Below are 20,551 nucleotides of genomic sequence, written 5' to 3' on the forward strand. Positions count from 1 at the left end.
GAGGGCCACAAAAATTATCAGAGAGCTGGAACACCTCTCGTATGAAGAGAAGCTAAGAGAGTTGGGGTTGCTCAGCCTGGTGAAGGCCCTGGGGAGACCTTATTGCAGCCTTTCAGTACTTACAAGAAAGAGCTCATAAGAAAGATGGGGACAGTCTTTTTAGCAGGGCCTGTTGCAACAGGACAAAGGGTAATGGTTTTAATCTAAAAGAGGGCAGATTCAGACTAGATATAGAGAGTTAATTTTTTATGATAAGGGTGGAGTAACACTGGAACAGGTTGCCCGGAGAGGTGGTAGATGTCACAACCCTGGAAACATTCAAGGTCAGGATGGACAGCGCTCTGAGCAATCCAATCGAATTGAAGATGTGCCTGCTTATTGCAGGGGATGTTGGACTAGATGACCTTTAAAGGTCCCTCCCAACCCAAACCATTCTATGATTATTCCAGACAAAAAAAAAATATCAATACCATGCTACTGATGCCACAATGAAAAATCCCTTTAAGATCAATGAAACCTTCCCTTTTTTATTCCTCCTTACAAGTATTCTATGGTCCATTTCCTCAAGCTGTAGTGAGAAATGTAATGATTCAATGTATTTGGAGGTTACAAACTTCTTGGAAACCCAGCTACGGTTGGTTTGGCTAACATGTAAATAATACATTTCACTCTTTTTCAGAGCAGTAATGTCACAACTCATGTAAATTAACAGTTCTACATGTTCTTCCATGCCCACATAACACTCACAGTTCTGATCAGCAATTCTACAGCAAAATCCTGCAATTTTCTCTAGACTGAAAACTGCACTTTTCAATCTGTTACTGTGTGCTTGAGCAGGAGTCAGAATTACTTTTTCCACATACCATCCAAAAAACAAACCCTTATCTTTAATAAATAAGTTAACAAATTTCGAGACAGAAAACAAAAAACCTGGAACTAGCATCATTTAAGAAAACATAACTACAATCAAAAGTATGACTGAATGTAATGCTAAAAGAACAATAAAGTTAAAATCGATAAAGTTCAGTCAAACTGAGAAAAAAAAATTGAAGACATAACATGCTCCCAAATCTGTATCAATTTAAGTTCATTCAAGAAAACAACAAAACAAAAGGCTAGCCAGAAAGAGATTTGAGAAGAAACACAAAAGGTGAACAGTAGGCAACCCGCAACAGATGAAGCAGTCATCTGGTTTAAAAACTCCTCTGGCTTAAGAAATACAGTTATCTTCAAAAGCACTGTATAAAAGGCCTGGTTTAGCACAGCATTTCTGTATGTGTCCAACAGAAATCCCATCCTGGACTGCTTCCATGGTCTGGAACTACAGTGCTCAGCACTGTAAGTCATCAACCACATATCCCAGAAGCGGAATCTTTTTCCAACTCTTGTTCTGCAGAGCATGGTAACTCCTTGAGGCAGAAAGCAATTTAAAAAAATACAGAAGCAAGTAAATCTTGTCTTCATTTCACATCTGAAATTTGAAGCAACATTTGTCCCTTCCCTAGATTTTTTTTTATTTTACAATAAAAAATTGTAAATTTCTGTATAACGGCCCCCCGCATTACCTATCACTGTTTCTAGGAATCCCCATTTATCTTTCCAAGTTATGTAGACAAGTATAAGCACATTGCATAATCCTGGCTTGAATTCAGTATTGAAGCAGATAAAGACTATGTGTATATTTTTAAGAAGCACAAATATAGGTATCACAAGGGACTTGGCGGTCCTCCAGTAACCACAAAAGAACACAGAGAGTAATTTATGAGGTCATCAAAAGTCAGAACTGGTTTAGCAGCCTCTTTTCAACTTGAGGAAGTTGAAAGGATGAGGATGTTGTATCTTCATACTATTAGATAATATCAACAAATGCGCCAGTCTTTCTTCCTAAGCTTAAACAACTAAAAAATACAGAGACATAACACATATTTTGCTGTAAGTGCTACACGAAAGGCGAGTTACAGCCAGGTGGGTATATGCATGTGCGTGTATATGTGTGTGCCTAAGAGCAAGCCCACAAGTGAGGCTGCCTACTTGGAGGCCAGGGGAGTCCCAGACAGCTGAGGGTGTGAATATGCAGGGGGGTGCACGTGTGTGTGTATTTCTGCAGGACAGGGACAGTCTGCACCAGGGACCACAGTGGAGCTGCGATCCCAGGGGCTCATATGTCCAGATGCCAGCAAGTGGTGAGACTGGGATCCAGAGACCTCCTACTGTACACATTGATCATCTGTGCCCCATTGCTGGAGGGATCCATGCCGTACATATCGTACATATCCATACATATATTCCCACTAGTAGACCTCCATCCTGCTCAGCCAGAAAGGAGAGCAAGGTGGGGCCTCTGGTGCTGTTTCATGTTCTTGTGAGCGATCTGCATGCCTGTGTTACATACATTTAAGGACAGATATGTGGTGTACATGTGTGTTGCGTGTGCTTGTACCTACTAGGAATACAGGCACAGTCTTGACAGTTGTTGGACCTAGGGTCATGAAGCTTTGGCAGCCTGTCTCTCTGGGGCTGCAGAATCCAGCCCAATTCCTGTAACAAAGTCCACTAACAGTAAGTTTTTACCTGAGAACAATCAGCCTTGGCTATTTCCGTAGTAGCCTGGAGTACATCACGAAGACTGTCGCCATTTTCTTGGATCAGTAGATAAGCCAGCAGAAGAAAAACATGGGCAGGGACCTGAGTTGTAACAGGTAGCAGTGATTTTACTGAAGACAACCAGTTAGTAACTGCAGACTTCTCTTTCATGAGCTCTATGATCTTCCAGGTTGTATACAATGAGCTGTAAGAGCTGGTTATGGGGAAAAGGAGTTTGCAGGTCACCTGAGAACAAGTAAAACAAACAAAATTCTCAAACAAACAAATAAGGTACCATGAAAGAGCAAAGAAAAAACATAACTTATCCAGTTCTGTCATCCAAACCATTTTTTTTTGTCTCAATGCAATAAATGTAAAGAATAAATTGCAATACATTTCTTTACAATCTTTTGTATTAATTCTGGCACTAAGGATGTTTGAATAAGTTGCTAATTTCCTATTCAGGAGTTCCTCCTTTATTTGGCATCCATCATTCCTGATCCAGCTGCTAACTGCAGTGCTACTTCACCACTAAGATGAGCACAATAAAACTGGAGAACATTAAAAGCTTCTGTTCCTGACAATGACAGGTGCATCACAAAAGCTTAAGTATCATCTACATTATTCTACATAAACTGTTTTAACTTTTGATAGTACTTAATCCAACTACATTGTTTAACTGTTTCACTTCTCAGAACAAAATGTTCTACAGATGCAGTCATGGTAGATAACATTTAGAAGCAGGAAGGCAGTAAAATACAAGTAAGGAATCCTCCTAACTCAGGTTTTTTATATATGTAAAAGTACATATACTTGAAAGCTCCTGCAAATTAATGTGGAAGCTCAAAGTCTTCCATTAAAACAAAAAAAGCTTAATTCAAGACAAATCATCTCTTTTCTACTAACTCTTTGCTTCCTTAGAAAACACAAGGTTTTCGGAAATGTCATTCCATTATCAAGGCAGTAGTGCGCAGGCAGTAATTAGATGAAAACATTTATATAAAAATCAGGTCAAGAAACTATTTGAAGACAGGTCTCCAAATGAACAACAGGGCAGGGCAGGGCCCACTCACCTTTAAATTACCAGGGAAAAAGAGACTTTTGAATGTCTGTTCTCCATAAAGCTGCAGAATTTTATTTTAATCACACTGTTCAATGCAATTTAAATATATTTTGGCTAATGAAAGGTAAAACATCCCTGTACTTTAGATGATCTTTTAAAAATAACATTAAAATTAGCTTATTCCATTACTTATGCATTACAACCACTGTATGCAAAAAAAAAAAAAAAATCTGCAATCTATAAAGACATCTCTCTGGCTGGCAAGATCACTCAGAGCCAAAATTCTGTTCTGGATACAGTTGTGAAATTGCCATTTATTGATAAAGGTATTTATACTCTACCAAAGGACATACAGTGGGCTAAGGAGACTTCAGGATCCATAAGCTGCACTGTTTAGTTGCTTGCCCACACAAGATTGTAGGATGTTAAATCAAGACCAGACTATTAGAGTACTTTGGCTTATTTTTTTTTTTTTAAATGCCTGGAAAAAACTGCTAAAACTGGTACAGTATGAAATATTATATGGATAATTCTCATTCCACATTACTTCTTGAAAGGTTTTGCTACACAATTGTACTCACTCCTTTATCCCTTTATTTCAGCTGCATGAAACAAGCTACCACCACATTTTTACTTTAATGCTGCACCCCATTCAAGCACGTTAGGTAGAAAATTTCAGTCTGCCAACACTGAAAGATATATACAAAATCCCCCAATGGCAAAGTAAAAGTGCAGGTTAGGTGTGTCCTAGCACTTTTCAGAATCTTGGGACTACATGTAGAAATATTTGATACTACCATCACTGCCAAAAAGAAAAAGCTGTTGAAGAAAATACAGCTTTTAAGCGTGGTTAAAAGCAAGAAAGAAGCATAGCAGCTAGGGAAAGGCAGCCATATACCCATTAAGGACTACAAGAACCTTGCTAGGGCATGCAGAGATGCAGACAGGAAGGTTAAGGCTCAGAACATGGCCAGAGACATCAGTAAGAAAGGGTTCTTCGGATATGTGAGCAGTAGAGGAGTACAGGTAAGACATAGGCTTATCACTAAACAGGGCAGGGAAATAAGTTACTAATAATGCTGACAAGGCGGAGGTTCTCCATGCCTTCTTTCCTCCATCTTTAGTGCAGCTGGAGCTCAGATCGCAGGACCAAGGAGCTATGACAACGTATATGTCGACCCACCAGTAGCAGCCCCCTGCAAGGACACAACTCTACAAATCAGTGGGCCTGGGGTGAACCCAGCCCATGGTGGTAACAGAAGTGGCTGACACGGCTGCAAGGCCACTGTCTACTGTCTTTGAAACATCGTGGAGATCAGGGGGCATCCCTGATGACTGGAAGAGTTTGGTAAATGTCACACTCGTCTACAAGAACGGCCCAAGAGAGGACCCAGGAAACTACAGGCCCATTAGCCTTGCTTCAGTCCCTGGGAAAGAGGTGGAATGAGTCCTCCTAGAAACTACTACAAACCAAATGAAGCAGGTGCTTGGGATAATCCAGCATGGATTTGCTAAAGGCAAATCATGCCAGGCTAACCTGATCCCATTCCACAACAAAACAACATCTTCTGTTGACATGGAGATAGCAGTGGACATTGCTTAACTAGACTTCAGAAAAACATTCATCACGGTTTCCCACAGCCTTCTCCTGGACAAGCTGGCAAGACACAGACCGGACGGGTGTTCCGCAAGACGGGCAGGAAATGGTCTCACAAGCTGCACTCAGAGGGTGGTGATCAATGGTTTCTACTCAGGCAGCCTGTCACAAGCGGGTCCCCCAGGGATCCGTACTGGGCCCCACGCTGTTCACCGTCTTCATAAATGATCTGGATGATGGGACTGAAAGCACCCTCACCAGTTTTGCCGATTACACTAAACTGGGTGGTGAGATGGACATGTCAGAAGGGAGAGTCATCTTTCAGAGAGTCCTGGACAGGCTGGAAGAGTGGGCCAGCAAGAACCGTATGAAGTTTAACAAACACAAGTGCAAAGTCCTGCACCTGGGACGAAATAACCAAGGAGCCCAGCACAGGCTTGGATCTGTGTGGCTGCAGAACAGCTTTGCTGAGAGGGATCTGAGGCTCCCTGTGAACAACGCGCTGAACATGAGCCAGCAGAGCGCTGCTGCAGCAACCAAGGCAAACTGGATCCTGAGCTGCATCTTCAGGGGCATTTCTGGCAGGCAGAGGTGATCATTCCACTCTACTCAGTGCTTGTCAGGCCACGCCCGGAGTACTGGGTCCAGTTCTGGGTTCCATAACTCAAAAAAAAGATGCAGACAGACTAGAGAAGGTCCAAAGGAGGGCCATGAAGATCAAAGGGCTGGAAACCTGCCCTATAAGTTAGGTCTTTTCACCCTGGAGAAGGCTCAAGGAGGATGTCACCACAGTTTTCCAGTACTTGAAGAGCAGCTACTAAGAGTACAGAAGCTCTCTCTTCACAAGGAGACACATGGAGATGACATGGGGCAACAGGTTTAAGTTACACTGGGAGAGGTTTCGTCTTGATGTAAGAAACAAATAGCAAAAACAATTATTCACAGGAACAACGTCTCCAGGGATGAGGTAGAGTCCCCATTGCTGGAGGTTTTCAAGATGCAACCGGACAGGGTGCTAAATCTCATCAGGCTCCCTTTCCCATGAAAGGCAGGATCTTTTGAGGTTCGTTCCAACCTGGACTGTTCTATGGTTCTATGAAAATATACCGTAACTTAATTAAATACTTATTCAAAGCTTGCTCACTACGGACATAACATTTACTTTCTTTTTCCTACCTCTATTCTTCCCATTTCCAGTGTAAGGAAAGTCTAAGTAGGGATAATTTAATAAAGATGGTATTCTCAGCACTGATCTGATCCTACAACGCAAATGGACTGAAACCATGGGAACATTAAACAGAAATTCTACATTTTCCAATCTTCAGTTGAGAAGCAAAGGTTACTGGCATACTTTTTACAAACAATAACTATGCAAAATGAACATTCATCTCCCCATTCTCATTGCTAAACATCTATTACCAAAGATCTGCCATGCTACTTGCTATGAACTCCAGGATGTCTATCAGTGAGACAGAAGTGAAGATACTGTTAAAGAATTCCCAACAAAAAGAAGTGTCTTTTCAGTTTAACATGGTTATCAGAAAAAGTTAAAGTCACCACAAATTATTTAAGTCCTTCACAGAAAAGCTTGCACACACTTTTTGAAGTAAGGAGAATAAAAGGATTAGTACAATAAAGTCCTGCTGCAGAAAGCCAGTGTTATACAACGTACTGTAATCCGTGTCCTACATTAATCCAGTAGTCTTGTAAAACATTAAGCTAGCTTCTAAAACACCACAGAAAATAAAATCAACGGGCCAGTAACACAGAGCACAGAAGACTGAAGTACTTGGAACAGCTCTCACCAAAACAAACTCCTAGCGACACCTGTACAGGCTTCCACCTGGAAAGTCCCATTAAGAGGAGGTGAGCAGCCTTCTGTACTTAAAGCCATTCCACAGACTACTCTTTCAGAGCAGAATAAGGAGTTTAGGCTTCAGTGAACTTTAAAACATTTATCTTTCATTACAAATACAAATGGCCTTGCCTTTTCAGATTTGTGGAAATGAAAGATGGAGTTGGAGAGGGATCCCAGGACAAGAAGACATGGCAGAACTCAGAATTGTCATCTTTCTCTGTCTCCAGCTCAGCACACCGCCACCCTCCCTACACCATATAACAGGGGTGTAGAGCAGAAAGGGAGCTTAGCTTCCACAGTGCTAAGCATTTCTTGATCAAAGAGACTTGATGTCACCTTTCTCAGAAGAGATGGGACAAATGGGTGGAGGGCAGCTAAGTGGGACAGAAGTAAATAAATAAAGTCAAAAAGCCAGCATAGATCAAAATATCCAGGACAAAAAGCCGAAATTTGATAAGTGACACTTATGCACTTTGCAACCCTCTTCTGGCAAAGGAGAAAGAACGGTAGCTAACGGTCACGTACAATGGTAAGGAAAAGGACATAGATGAGTAGAACAAGCAAGTCTGAAAGAGACAAAGTGAGTAGAAAACAAGCTTATGTATACTAAGTCCTGTGACTTGATTAATAATGCAGGTCAATTCTTTAATCTATGTGGTTTCTGAAAGTAAAAAAAAAAATTGCACCTCCTAAGTAAAACAGTATCTAGCATATAAACACACTTCCACTTTACCAGTAGTCTAGTTTTACGGACTACACATTTTTGAGTGTTTCCATACAACGTGTCACATGTGTAGAGTCTTTCCCAAGTAGCTAGGCATAATGCAGCAATACCGTTAAATGCCCCCATTAGCTGTCCCAAAAGAAAGAAAAAAACCCATATAACTTTACCAATTCCTTTTTATCCTTCACACCTTCCTCCCGTAATATTCCCAAAAGATTTACAGCCAGCTGCTGCCTGGTATTTCCAGAATCATCCTCTGATAGGCAGTCCCCAACTGTTGCAGAAGATAAGATCTGTAGTACAGGCATCACCAGAGTAAGGGCTGTGGTTGAGTTCTGGGTTTCTGAACAGGAAAGGAACCTGTAGGCTATTTAAGACAAGGTACAAAGATCACATAGGGGGAAAAAAGAACTAACATAATTTGTACTTTTAGGCATGACAAACATTTTTAGGAAACACTCTGGTCAAGCAAAGTAACAGTCTCCAGAATCGCAGTAACGTGCATACTAGAGTTGAAATACAAAACAACCTTTGGTAAAACTTCAATTCTGTTTAGACCCCTATACATTTCTGTTGTTCATAGCAAAGTAGTTGATGGCAGCACAAAACACAATAACGGAATATAGCACAGTTCTGTGCTTTTACTGGCATCACTCCACTAATCACAACTGCTAAGTTCAAAGCTCAGCCAAACACTGCCATGACTGTCAGGCCTACTCTTTCAAGATCTGTAAAAAGAAACCACTCAGGATGCACGAATGTCAGCTGAGAATATCCTGTTGTTGACTCAAAAATGAAACTGGTAAGCTTCAAGACAGTAGGGAGCTTAGAATACAGTAACATCCATGTGGAAAAGTCAGTGTAGCAGGAAAAATTACCTTTATTGCCATTAGATCAAGTGTTACTTTTTAAATTCAGGAAAAAATCCTGCTTATTAAAAAAAAAAAATTACCACCCAATCCAACTTCAGGGGAATGCAGTGCTTATTTTCATCAACATGAAGAAACACACAGTCTTAAGAGCATGGATTCCTCTTGCACAAGAAGAGCTTTACCTAGACTCAAGACAGACTTCTGCTGACTTTCTGGTGTCTGCAGCAGTAGAAGCGCTAGCCCAATTACACACTGTTCCACTGGAAATACCTACAATGAAAAAAGAAAGAGGTTAGAGTCTTTTTCTTTTTCAATGGCATTAAACAGTGCAAATGGGTAACAACCAAAATGTAGAGAGTTTCTTTGTGAACCATAGTGAGTGCACACACAGCGACACAGCACGTGCAATGAAGAATATGAATAGTGTAAAAATAGTATTTTAACTTAATAACTGCCACATTTTCATTTGTTACTTTGTTCAAACCATTTTAGCTTTGTTTAAACCAACTCCCATATTAAAAGGTCAACTGATATTATAGACAGAACCAGTTAAGTTTTTGCCTTCTGAAGGTCTCCAATCAAGAAAAAAAATATTAGAAGCTTTTGCAACACTGCTCACTTGTAGATGAATGCCATGTATCAATGTCTCTGAATACTGTCTTAAACGTGACATTCTTTAAATTCAACTATTTTACCTTTTTTCCCATGAACTCATACCTCTTTCAAGAGCAAAAAGTTGTCCTCTATTAAGGAGATCAAAGATGAGCATTCTCCCGTTACATTTAAACACACTTCACAGAAGCATAACAGTTGCAGACAAAACTGGGATAACTGAACTTTCCAAAACACAGGATAGCGCAGTAGGCTGAGGAATAGCTCTTGCAGAAAAAACGAGGCTTCTGTAACTTGCAGTAAGTCTTTAACCTGTAGAGAGGTAGTTAACAACATAAAATCAAAACACATTCTAGTTCAGCTCCCCTTTCCTATCTATGCAGAACTTCCCAAGTTTAGAATTAGTTGTATTAGTTCTGCAATGTTTCCAATACAAATATTACTAAGACTTCAAAAAGAGCATTTATAAACTAAATCCAGAAACCTCTTACCCAACTTCCCTGAAAAAACAATAGATGAACTGCATTTTAATGTTTTGAAGTAAAATTAGAAACATGTTAAAGAATAAAAAGATTTCTTGGTAGCTGATGAGAAAAGTCCTTTTTTCCTCAAAAGCAATACCAAATTAATTCAGCTCTCGGGGTTCTCTCAGCAACGTAAACCAAATTATGTTGAGATTTCATAAAAGAGTTAAATATTCTTGTAAGGGAAACATCCTGCTATAGGATATTTCCTCTGTAATGTAACCAAGATTTTAACGCACGTCTCAGAAGAGAAAGGCAGTGCTGTTACCGCCTTCTACAGCGGCGTGTAATCTACCCACTACAAAAATGAAAAGCTTGAGTGCAATACCCAAAAATAGTATATCCATACTTGAAAGACAAGTAAAAGGATTTCAAGAAACAGGTTGCCTCAAAATCCTAATGTGTGAGATGAGAGCATTTCTGCTTTTGAAAATTCTAGTTCCAGACAAACCCAGCTGTTTCGATCCTGACTCTGGAGCCAGCACTAAGGATAGCATCCCAATTTTTAGTCCCTTGGAACAAATTCGATGAACAATCTGCTCTTATCAGGTGTCATGTCCACTGAATTTTTCAGCACAAAAGTCTGTAGTTGACAAGCTGTACTTTTGACAGCTTGGTTGATATTGTCAGACAAAATGACTAAGAAGCATTTCAACATTTATACAACACAGAGGATCAAATCAGGCTAAGCTTAAAGGAAGGACAAGAAGAACTTGAGGTTCAGAGAAAGAAGGAGAAGCAATGACAGGTTATAAAAAGTCCATCAAATAGGCTTCTTGAGGTAACTATTCCCCTTTCCATTGTGAAAGCTCTATCTCAGGGAAGACAAAAACATCCAACTATTAATCTGAATTTTAAAAAATGCAACAGATTTCTAGTTTTAAAAAAAAAGTACCAACAAGCATGAAGGAAGGAAAGGTTCATAACTAATTTTATAAGTCTTCTTCAGTGCCATTTTTATGGCTAAATGTTACCAAGTCAGAAGCTTGGTCACACATTTAGGACACTGTGTTATACTGAAGTTCAGGTAGACAAAATCAGAAATATCCCTGTGACTAGAAAAAGTCAGCATGTACCTGTCATCACAGAGTAGATCTGAACCAAGATAAATGCATATAATACAAGTCATTATTAATCCAAAAGCTTGTGAAAAGTACAAACCAGTAGAAAGTAGACTTTACTAGTAAAATTCCTCAGGAAGAACATGCTACCAAGTATTCTCATATCAAGCCTGTTTAGGTTTACATTATCAATACTATCAAATCCTCTCTCTATTGCAATAATACCAGAACACCTCATGTTTGACTGAATATATTTGAAACTGAAGATGTTGCTCTAACATTAAAGAGGAGGGAAAAGGTACACAGGTACAAAAAAGCTTAACCAACATCACAGTAAAGCATGAGGTAACGCAGAGCTATTAACCTTAGCCAACACCCTAGAGCCCTAACCACAGGGGACAGAAAGATTAAATCTCTAGCTCACAGCAAGTATCACTGTGCACTTAAAAATACACTCAAAAGCTTTAGCATATTCCAGAGGCATTAAGTTTTGTTTTCGGATCCACTAATCCCTCTGTTACAAAGAGTGAGAAAGAAATACCTAGGAGTACCTAAATCATGCTTCTTATAGCTTTAATATTCACTTTAATATTATCTATGTTAAGTTAAAAATTGCATGTTTTTGACAAATATCTTACCATTTAACAACATTCTCTCTCATGAATACCTCTACAAGTTTACTGTATGTTTACTGTGGCAACCAGTGGCAAATAATTATGGTAAACGTGTTTAAACTTACAGCTTACCAAGCGTATCAGATTTGAACAATTAAAAAGTTTCACCTTCTACCAGAAAGAGCCAGTTGTTTAGATTTCTGTACTACAGACAAATTAGGTCTACACGAAATGGAAGAGGATGCTATATTTGCACATCATCATCAAAATCATAATCACTTTGATATAATTTATTTGTAAAAGGTGGAGCTGGGCAACAACTGTACCTGAAGGTGTGGAATCAAATCATATAGAAGTTGAAGAATCTGGCGTTCCAGCACGGAGGGTGCTCCTTTGTGCTTTGGACCATGGGGCTGAAGTAAGACCTTCAGCAAACCCATTCGCAGTTCAGCATATTCCCGTAGCTGAGAGGGTTCACAATACAGGTATCTTAGAAATGGAGCCATTATGCCAACACATGAACTCTGTGCCCTGCAGTTCAAGAAATAAGTTTGCCAAGACTGCTTTCTCCCGAAAACTTAACAAACAGCAAGGAAAACCCATACCATGTGACATTCCCTTCAATAATTTACTGGATGCAACTAACAGAAAGGTGTTATGAGAGGCACTACTGAATCTCACAAATAAAACCTTTGACTTATTAGGACGAAGTACTGTCATGAGACCTTGTATAGCAACCACACAATGAAGTGCCATTGGGAAACAACTCAATATTTAAGAGTGAATACTACTGAAGATACACTTGCAGATTATGATACTTTTAATTATGATGATGCAGAGCTTTACAAAGAGCTCAGCGATCTACATCAACATACGTGACGCTTCTTGAGGTCATGCTTAGGAACATGGTTTAGTGACGGACTTGCTAGTGTTTGGTTAGTGGCCGGACTCGGTGTTCTTAACAGCCTTTTCCAACCTAAATGATTCTATGATTCTATGTTCTCAGTCTAGAACTTTATTCTGTAGAAACCTTTGCACGAAAAGCAGCAAAGGAAGTTTAAGATATTTTTCTGTTCAGCCATAACAACTCTTGTTTTAATTCAAAACAAGCCACCAGCAAGAAATCCACAGTTCATTCCATCATTCAGACATTTGACAGGACTCTTCATGAGTCCCAGATTTAGCAGTTGAGTGGAAGAACAAGTCTGCAAACAGTATTTTAAAAATACTGATCAATTAAATTGAACAAACCACATTTCTGCTTTCAAATCTTACTGTTGATCATGTAATCTAGGCCCACTAGAAATTCAAGAAATTAATAATCTTATTTGTTTACTCAGAACAACAGAATACACAAGTCTATTTCACTACACTATTGCTCTGTTGGATTTGTATGAGTCTTCCAGAAAACAGGAGGAGATACTTTTTATCTGAAAAGCATACATATAGGTGTAAATTCACGGAAAATTGAATCAACCTTTGGCTTGAAGGTTGCCGCACCATTTAGTATCTTACACTGAGGCTTTTGTGGGATCGAGTGCACCCTCAGCAAGTTTGCTGACCACACCAAGCTGTGTGGTGTTGTGGACACGCTGGAGGGAAGGGATGCCATCCAGAAGGACCTTGACAGGCTGGAGAGGTGGGGCTGTGGAAACCTCATGAAGTTCAACAAGGCCAAGTGCAAGGTCCTGCATGTGGGTCAGGGCAATCCCAAGCACAAGTACAGGCTGGGCAGAGAATGAATTGAGAGCAGCCCTGAGGAAAAGGACTTGGGAGTGCTGGTGGATGAGAAGCTCAACATGAGCCGGCAATGTGTGCTGGCAGCCCAAAAAGCAAATTGTATCCTGGGTGCATCCAAAGAAGTGTGGCCAGCAGATCGAGGGAGGTGATTCTGCCCCTCTGCTCTGCTCTCGTGAGACCCCACCTCGGATACTGTGTTCAGCTCTGGAGTCCCCAACACAAGAAGGACATGGAGCTGCTGGAGTGGGTCCGGAGGAGGCCACAAAGATAATCCGAGGGCTGGAGCACCTCTGCTATCAAGACAGGCTGAGAGAGTTGGAGTTGCTCAGCCTGGAGAAGAGAACGCTCCGGGGTGATCTTATAGCAGCTTTCCAGTACTTAAAGGGGGCCTACAGGAAAGCTGGAGAGGGACTATTTACAAGGGCGTGTAGTGATAGGACAAGGGGCAATGGCTTTAAACTGAAAGAGGGCAGATTTAGATTAGATCTAAGGAAGAAATTTTTCACTCAGAGGGTGGTGAGGCACTGGAACAGGTTGCCCAGAGAAGTTGTGGATGTCCCATCCCTGGAAGTGTTCAAGGCCAGGTTGGATGAGGCTTTGGGAAACCTGATGTAGTGGAGGGTGTCCCTGCCCATGGCAGGGGGGTTGGAATTAGATGATCTTTGAGGTTCCTTCCAACCCAAACCATTCCACGATTCTACAAGTTCCTTGGAGGTAACCATGAAATTGTTGGTAGCTTGAATATTTGTTCATTGTTGAAAGATACTTCATAAGGCTGTGGCATTGATTTTTTCCTGTTGCTTTTTTTTTTAAATTATTATTTTTTTTTAAAATCAAGAAGCATACATAACTTTTAAAGACCTCAACGTTTATGGTGAACTATCAATGCCTGTTCTTTCCCTTTATCATACCACCATTTTGGTTAGATGAGATATACCTGCATATTAGTCATCTTATTTGACTATGCAATCACAATCTTGACAAAGCAAATAATCAAAATTGCTTATTTTTTAAAAAAAAAATCAAAGGTGCTGTCAATTTTGCATGGTTTTCCACATCCATAAATATTATATCAACATAAAGGAAAAAAATATGAAAATCTATTTTTTATGGATTACTCTAGTATTCTACTAATATTCTATTTGTAACTTCTAAATGATGTAATTAAATTTTATAATTATCTCTTTCTAAAGACAGAATTCTTACTACTTATTGCAGCTGCCCTCAAGAAAAAAAGTTACATTGATACAATGCAGTTATCTACATTTGCTATTTTTTAATTATTCATTCATTTACCTCTCTGGACACTGATGGAAAAATGCTGTTATCTGCTGCAGTAGAACTGGCCAGCAACCAGGCCTGTTTTCAAGGACACTGATTAATGGATGAGGAGTGTTCCTGAAACATAAAGAAATTACATTTGAATCTATAATACAGAAAGTGAACGTGCAAAATAACTATCTTCAAAATAAAAGTAGTTGTAGAAACAGACAAATTAACCCCTTCATATTACCAACTCCCTTTACCAGCTTTGCCAAGACTGCTACACTGTCAAAAGGGCACATTTTACAGGAACTTCAGGAAACAAGATTAAAACAAAACCTCTATTCGAAAAGTCTTGGTCTGATTTTTTTTTTTTAAATAAATGTCTAAGGATCACTGTTCAAACATGTGGCCTGATTTGAGTCCTTGGTAGCAGAACCAGGCTGTAGCAGTGGGCTCCAAATAATACCCACAGAAAAAATCTGAACCACAAAGTCACACATCAGTCCATCTTTCAAGCATAGGTACGAACCTTCAGCACCTGAGACCAACTGAGATGACCATCATCCCATTTACCACTTTAAATCTGCTTCCAACTTATTTATTTATTTTTCCTTTTTTTTTTTTTTTTTTTTAGGCAGGGAGAGAGGCAGGAAAGGAGGAAGGCTGGCCATATCACCAGCCTAGAGACCTCCTCTCCACTGCCAGCTGTCTGATTTTGGTTGCATTTGAAAAGGTCACTGTGGTCTAGTAGTCACCTGTTCTTCTCAGAAGAATCAATCACCAACACCTTCCCCACCTTCAAAGGCAATGACTGAAGGCCATCTACACGGTCTAGAAGTGTGATGCTCGCATCAAACAGTGACTAGCCTTGTACAGTAGCAGGTGGAGGAAAAGCTGGGCAGGAAGGGAGCCTGAAGCATGTAATTTATTCTCTCAGAAGCAAAATCAAAGTCATTCAACTAGAGCGAGTTGGCATAAGAAAGCAAAACAGAATATGAGAGTCCAAACATTAAATTTCCTGGAGAGGTGGGAAATCAGAAAGAACTGGTGATGTGAAGGCATCACTACCTCCATCACCTCCTTCTGGAGTTTACCCACTGTCCTTGCTATGACTGGCCCTCTTATTTCCACCTGCTGGCTAAGTGTCCTTATTTCCCCCAGTTTGCTTTCCTGCTTCAGCCAACTACAAGCAGAGCAGTGTAGATTCCTCTCTGGGACACAAACAGCTTAACACTAGGCAACCAGATACCTCCCTGCCCTCAGAGCAGAAACAACTTTCCTAACAGCAAGAGAGGAAAGTTGGCCTTGGGAAGGCTGCTGTTAGGTCCCCTCCACCTGGTCTCTTCTCCAGCCCAAACATGTTTAATTCCCTCAGCGAGCAGTGTGTGCTTCAGCCCTGTGACCACCCTAGAGGCCTTCCAATAAACTTGCTCCAGTTTATCACTTTTCTTGTACTGAGGGTCTCAAACTGGACATAGTACTCTAGATACCACCTGGCAAGCGTCAGGGAAAAAAGCATAATTGTTTCCCTCAATCTACAGGCTATGCGTCTACTCTGGTGCCCATCTTTCAAGTCAGTTATTAAAAATCTGCAGAAGTTTAATTATTCTCATGGCTGTCTCATGAAGGCCTAGAAAAATACATCTCTCAGTGTAAGTACAAGCTAACAAGGATTAGATTAAGGGATAGGATCATTGCAGCTTAAGTACCTTCATCAAGAACGGAAATTTCATACAGCAAGAAATGCCAAGAGACTCAAGAATGAGAGGTTAGTAACTGAAACTGGCAAATTCAGAATGAAAAAAAGAGGATGTATTTTCACTGAGGAAGAATCAGTCACTGGAACCATTTATCAAGCTCAGAAAATAGTTTTTGGTACGTTTTTTTTTTTCACTGGATTCTTCCTCTGCTCCTCAAACAATTTTTTTTTCCAAAGAGGTGTGTTTCTGTTCAGACAAATAAATAACTGAAGACACAGGGACTTTCAGAAAAGCTGGCTGTTGTGATGAACTTCTTGAAGCATGTTCAGAAAACAGATGCTAACTAAGCGCACAAAGTGTGCACATGTTACAGGTCTGGCCTTCATATTTGGAGCTAGAAGCCTGGCACTTCCCACATTAATTTCTCTAAAATTTGTTAACATACATACATGGTCTTCATATGTCCACATTACTTGATTCTGTAAACATTTTAGTAAAGTTACAGAGTCTTTTACAATCTGTGTACAAAGACTAGAAAGGATAAGGTTATTGTCTCATTGTAACTTTCAAAGATGACAGGATGCAAGAGGCAAAAAACTTGTTGCCTGTCTAGCATGTCAATCCAACAAGACTACAGACAGGATCATCTACTAGGCAGCAAGCTAGCAATACTGTTCACATACCATGCCAGCACCTTGAAAATGCACAGCTCTGTATAGACACATAGAACTATAGCAGCTGCTTATTTCCACATCTTTGTCATGTTTTAAGAATTAATTACCTTTTCTAATGAGAACAACGTGTCCCCAGTGATCTAAGTGCTGCTATGACACTGAAGTCAGTGGAACCTTCATGAAGTCAGCACATGTGACACACCGAGTCTAAAATTAAAATGGCTTATTATCCAGAAAAAAAGCAAGCCTTCTATGACAGATTTTTTGTGCTCTGAAATTTAATATAACTGCATTGAAATCTAATAAAACTGCATGATGAAAGATATCGGCTAAGCTCTCCATTGAACAGTGACTGACAATGAAACAACAAAACACACAGCCTGAAAAAGATTCACTGGATAATGCCATTAGTGGCAGAAAAATAAGGCACGTAGATCCAATTTTTTTTGACAGCAGTAACTTAAGAATTGCTAGCACAGCACTGTAAAACACATATCTTTAAATGACATTACAGTGCCACTACCCTAAATTATTGCCAGTGGGTTCAGGATAAAGCAAAATGCACAAGCAGATACAGCAGCTATCCACCTGTAAACACAAAAGTGCCCAGGGAAACAAAGATAAATATTACGTGAGGGGCAACAACAAAACAAAAATTATTTTTAACTTTTAGGTCATCTCAAACTTTTTGTTACAGCTCTGAACACAAGAGAGCTCCAATCTGATTTAGAGCACAAATTCAGTCACAGATTGCATTTTCTGTGTAAGGAAACAACGTCTGCAGTCAACATACTTTTCTGCATGTGCAGCTGTGACCCCGGCCCTTTCAGAAAACTGGAACAGCACTTCACTCCATCAAACACACATCTTTAAAGCATTTTCCTACCTGCTCTGAATTTTGATTTCAGAAAATTGGCAGCTCTCCAGAATTTTAAGATAATAAAAACCATGCATGGCGAATCATTAAGAATAATGTAAAATACTAGTTCATTAAAAAAAGTTAATAGTCTTCCAGCAAAAATTTATAGCCAAACTTCTGTACATGCACGTCATGACTCACTTGAACTGAGAATGCTGACAAGCGCTCTTCAAAAACCCTCCTGCCTGCCCTCCCACTCAATTCAGTGTGAGCTTAGGTCACTGGACAGCTATATTACTATACTACTATTACTATTACTACTATTGATAGCAAGTTCGCCGATGACACCAAGCTGTGTGGTGCTGTCGACATGCTGGAAGGGAGGGATGCCATCCAGAGGGACCTCGACAGGCTGGAGAGGTGGGCCCGTGCCAACCTCATGAAGTTCAACCAGGCCAAATGCAAGGTCCTACATCTGGGTCGTGGCAATCCCAGGCACAAATACAGACTGGGCGGAGAATGGATCGAGAGCAGCCCTGAGGAGGACTTGGGAGTACTGGTGGATGAGAAGCTCAATATGAGCCAGCGATGTGCTCTTGCGGCCCAGAAGGCCAACCGCATCCTGGGCTGCATCAAGAGGAGCATGGCCAGCAGGTTGAGGGAGGTGATTCTTCCCCTCTACTCTGCCCTCGTGAGACCTCACCTGGAGTACTGCATCCAGTTCTGGAGCCCCCAACATAAGAAGGACACGGACCAGTTGGAGAGGGTCCAGAGGAGGGCCACAAAGATGATAAGAGGGCTGGAGCACCTTTCCTATGAGGACAGGCTGAAAGAGTTGGGGCTGTTCAGCCTGGAGAAGAGGAGGCTCCGGGGTGACCTTATAGCGGTCTTCCAGTACCTCAAGGGGGCCTACAACAAAGATGGGGAGAGGCTGTTCAGGAGGGCCTGTTGTGATAGGACAAGGGGTAATGGTTTTAAAATAGAGGGAGGTAGATTCAGATTGGATATTAGGAAAAAATTTTTTACCATGAGAGTTGTAGAACACTGGAACAGGTTGCCCAGAGAGGTGGTGGATGCTCCATCCCTGGAGACGTTCAAGGCCAGGTTGGACGAGGCCCTGAGTAACCTGATCTAGTTGGAGATATCCCTGTCCCTGTTCCTTGCAGGGGGGTTGGACTAGATGACCTTTGAAGGTCCCTTCCAGCCCTAACCATTCTATGATTCTATGATTCTATGATTAATACGCAGAGGAAACAGGCAACTTTATGCCAGATGAGAGATAATAAATCCACTGGGAATGCTCAGCTCTAGTCCACAGTGAGACCAACTTGCAGACTACCTCCGCTGCAGGTGGTTCTAACTTTGTTAGAAAAAGTGCCTATCAGCCCATGTGTTAATTCATAAAAATCACATCACTTTTTTCACATATCCTTAAAAAACCCCAGCATATTTGTTTTGGTATTTATCCACCATTGGAATACAAGTTATTAAAAAGAAAAAGAAAAAACAGCCAGTGGTACTCACATAGCTTATGGAAACAATTAGGAATCCCAGAATTCAGTGATATATAAGGTAGTTTTCTGCCAACTTACTAGGATAAAAGGAACATTTCCCACTTTCTGTAGGAACTCCACTCTTTTCCAAGGTTAACTTGCTTACAAAAAGTGGAGAATCCCAGCATTAAAATAGAGAGGCTTCTCCAGATGAAATCAGAAAACCTATCCAGTTGTGCCACCAGGTGCCCACCAAGCTGCTCTCCCACTCTACCTTCTCAGCAGGACAAGGAGAAAATGAGATTAAAATCTCGTAGGTCAAGATAAAGTCAGTTTAATAAAGAAAAGCAAAGGCCATATGCAAAAGCAAAGGAAAACAAGACAACTGATTCTCTACTTTCCATCAGCAAGTGATGTTCAGCCATTTCCAGGGAAGAAGGGCTTCAGTACAGGTAGCGGTTGCTTCGTAAGTCAAACGCCTTAATGATGAATGCCGCTGTCGACTCCTTTCTCTTAGCTTTTACTGCCAAGTATGACATCACATGGTATGAAATACCCCTCTGGTCAGCTTGGGTCAGCTGTCCTGCCTATGTTTCCTTCCAAAGTCTTGCCCTTACTGAACTTACTGAACTTGGAAGGGGTCGGAGTGGGCTGGAGAGGCAGCACTGCCCAGTAGTAGCCAAAACACTGGTGTGTTATCAATGCCGTTCTAGCTGCAAACACAAAGCATGGCACTATGATGGCTGCTAGGGGAAAGCTAACTCCATCCCAGACAAACAAAACACAACATAACCAGGCAAAACCTCCAAAACTGCAGGACTTATTTTCTCCCATTTCTTCTCAGGAACTGTTCATGATATTACATCATCACAAGAACCAGTATTATAGAAGTGATTTTACTGTCCAGAATTAACATTAGTCTAAATCAAATACACTTATTACTCTGTAATACTAATTTTAAAATTTCCTAAGACAGACGACAATAGCAAGCTACTTGAGAACATACTGCTGCTTTTTGAATCTTCACCATATGGAATACTTTTGCATCGTTTACAGCATAACGTATGAACACTGTAACAGGAGGTTACCACTGCTGAGTTATTGTAGACATTCTTTTATTTCTTCCAGAAATCAAGTTCTAATGGCACTTGATAGAACAAAACTACAAAAATTCTTACGTAACAAGCCTTTGAATTGACAGGCCTTTCTGCACACGAGAAACCAAAAGCCAAATGTCAAAAATCACAGGGCCTTGACCTACAAGGCATTCAAAACTAAGTCAAACAATTTGACATCTCTCTTGATTAAAGT

General features: G+C 40.5%; 1 protein-coding gene across 3 annotated transcripts in view; it reads right to left on the minus strand.

Moving 5' to 3' along the window:
- FOCAD (focadhesin) overlaps positions 1-20,551 on the minus strand; it is a 118,870-nt gene that overhangs the window by 85,999 nt on the left and 12,320 nt on the right. For all 3 annotated transcript variants that reach the window (XM_086628997.1, XM_086628998.1, XM_086628996.1), the window contains 6 exons: positions 14,545-14,646; positions 11,835-12,039; positions 9,415-9,621; positions 8,880-8,967; positions 7,993-8,192; positions 2,572-2,829 (listed from right to left, as the gene is read on the minus strand). In XM_086628997.1, the coding sequence (XP_086485123.1) occupies positions 2,572-2,829; positions 7,993-8,192; positions 8,880-8,967; positions 9,415-9,621; positions 11,835-12,039; positions 14,545-14,646 (1,060 nt within the window). The remainder of the gene's footprint in view (positions 1-2,571; positions 2,830-7,992; positions 8,193-8,879; positions 8,968-9,414; positions 9,622-11,834; positions 12,040-14,544; positions 14,647-20,551) is intronic.

Source organism: Tauraco erythrolophus, chromosome Z (assembly GCF_009769465.1).
Source record: "Tauraco erythrolophus isolate bTauEry1 chromosome Z, bTauEry1.pri, whole genome shotgun sequence".
NCBI lineage: Eukaryota > Metazoa > Chordata > Aves > Musophagiformes > Musophagidae > Tauraco > Tauraco erythrolophus.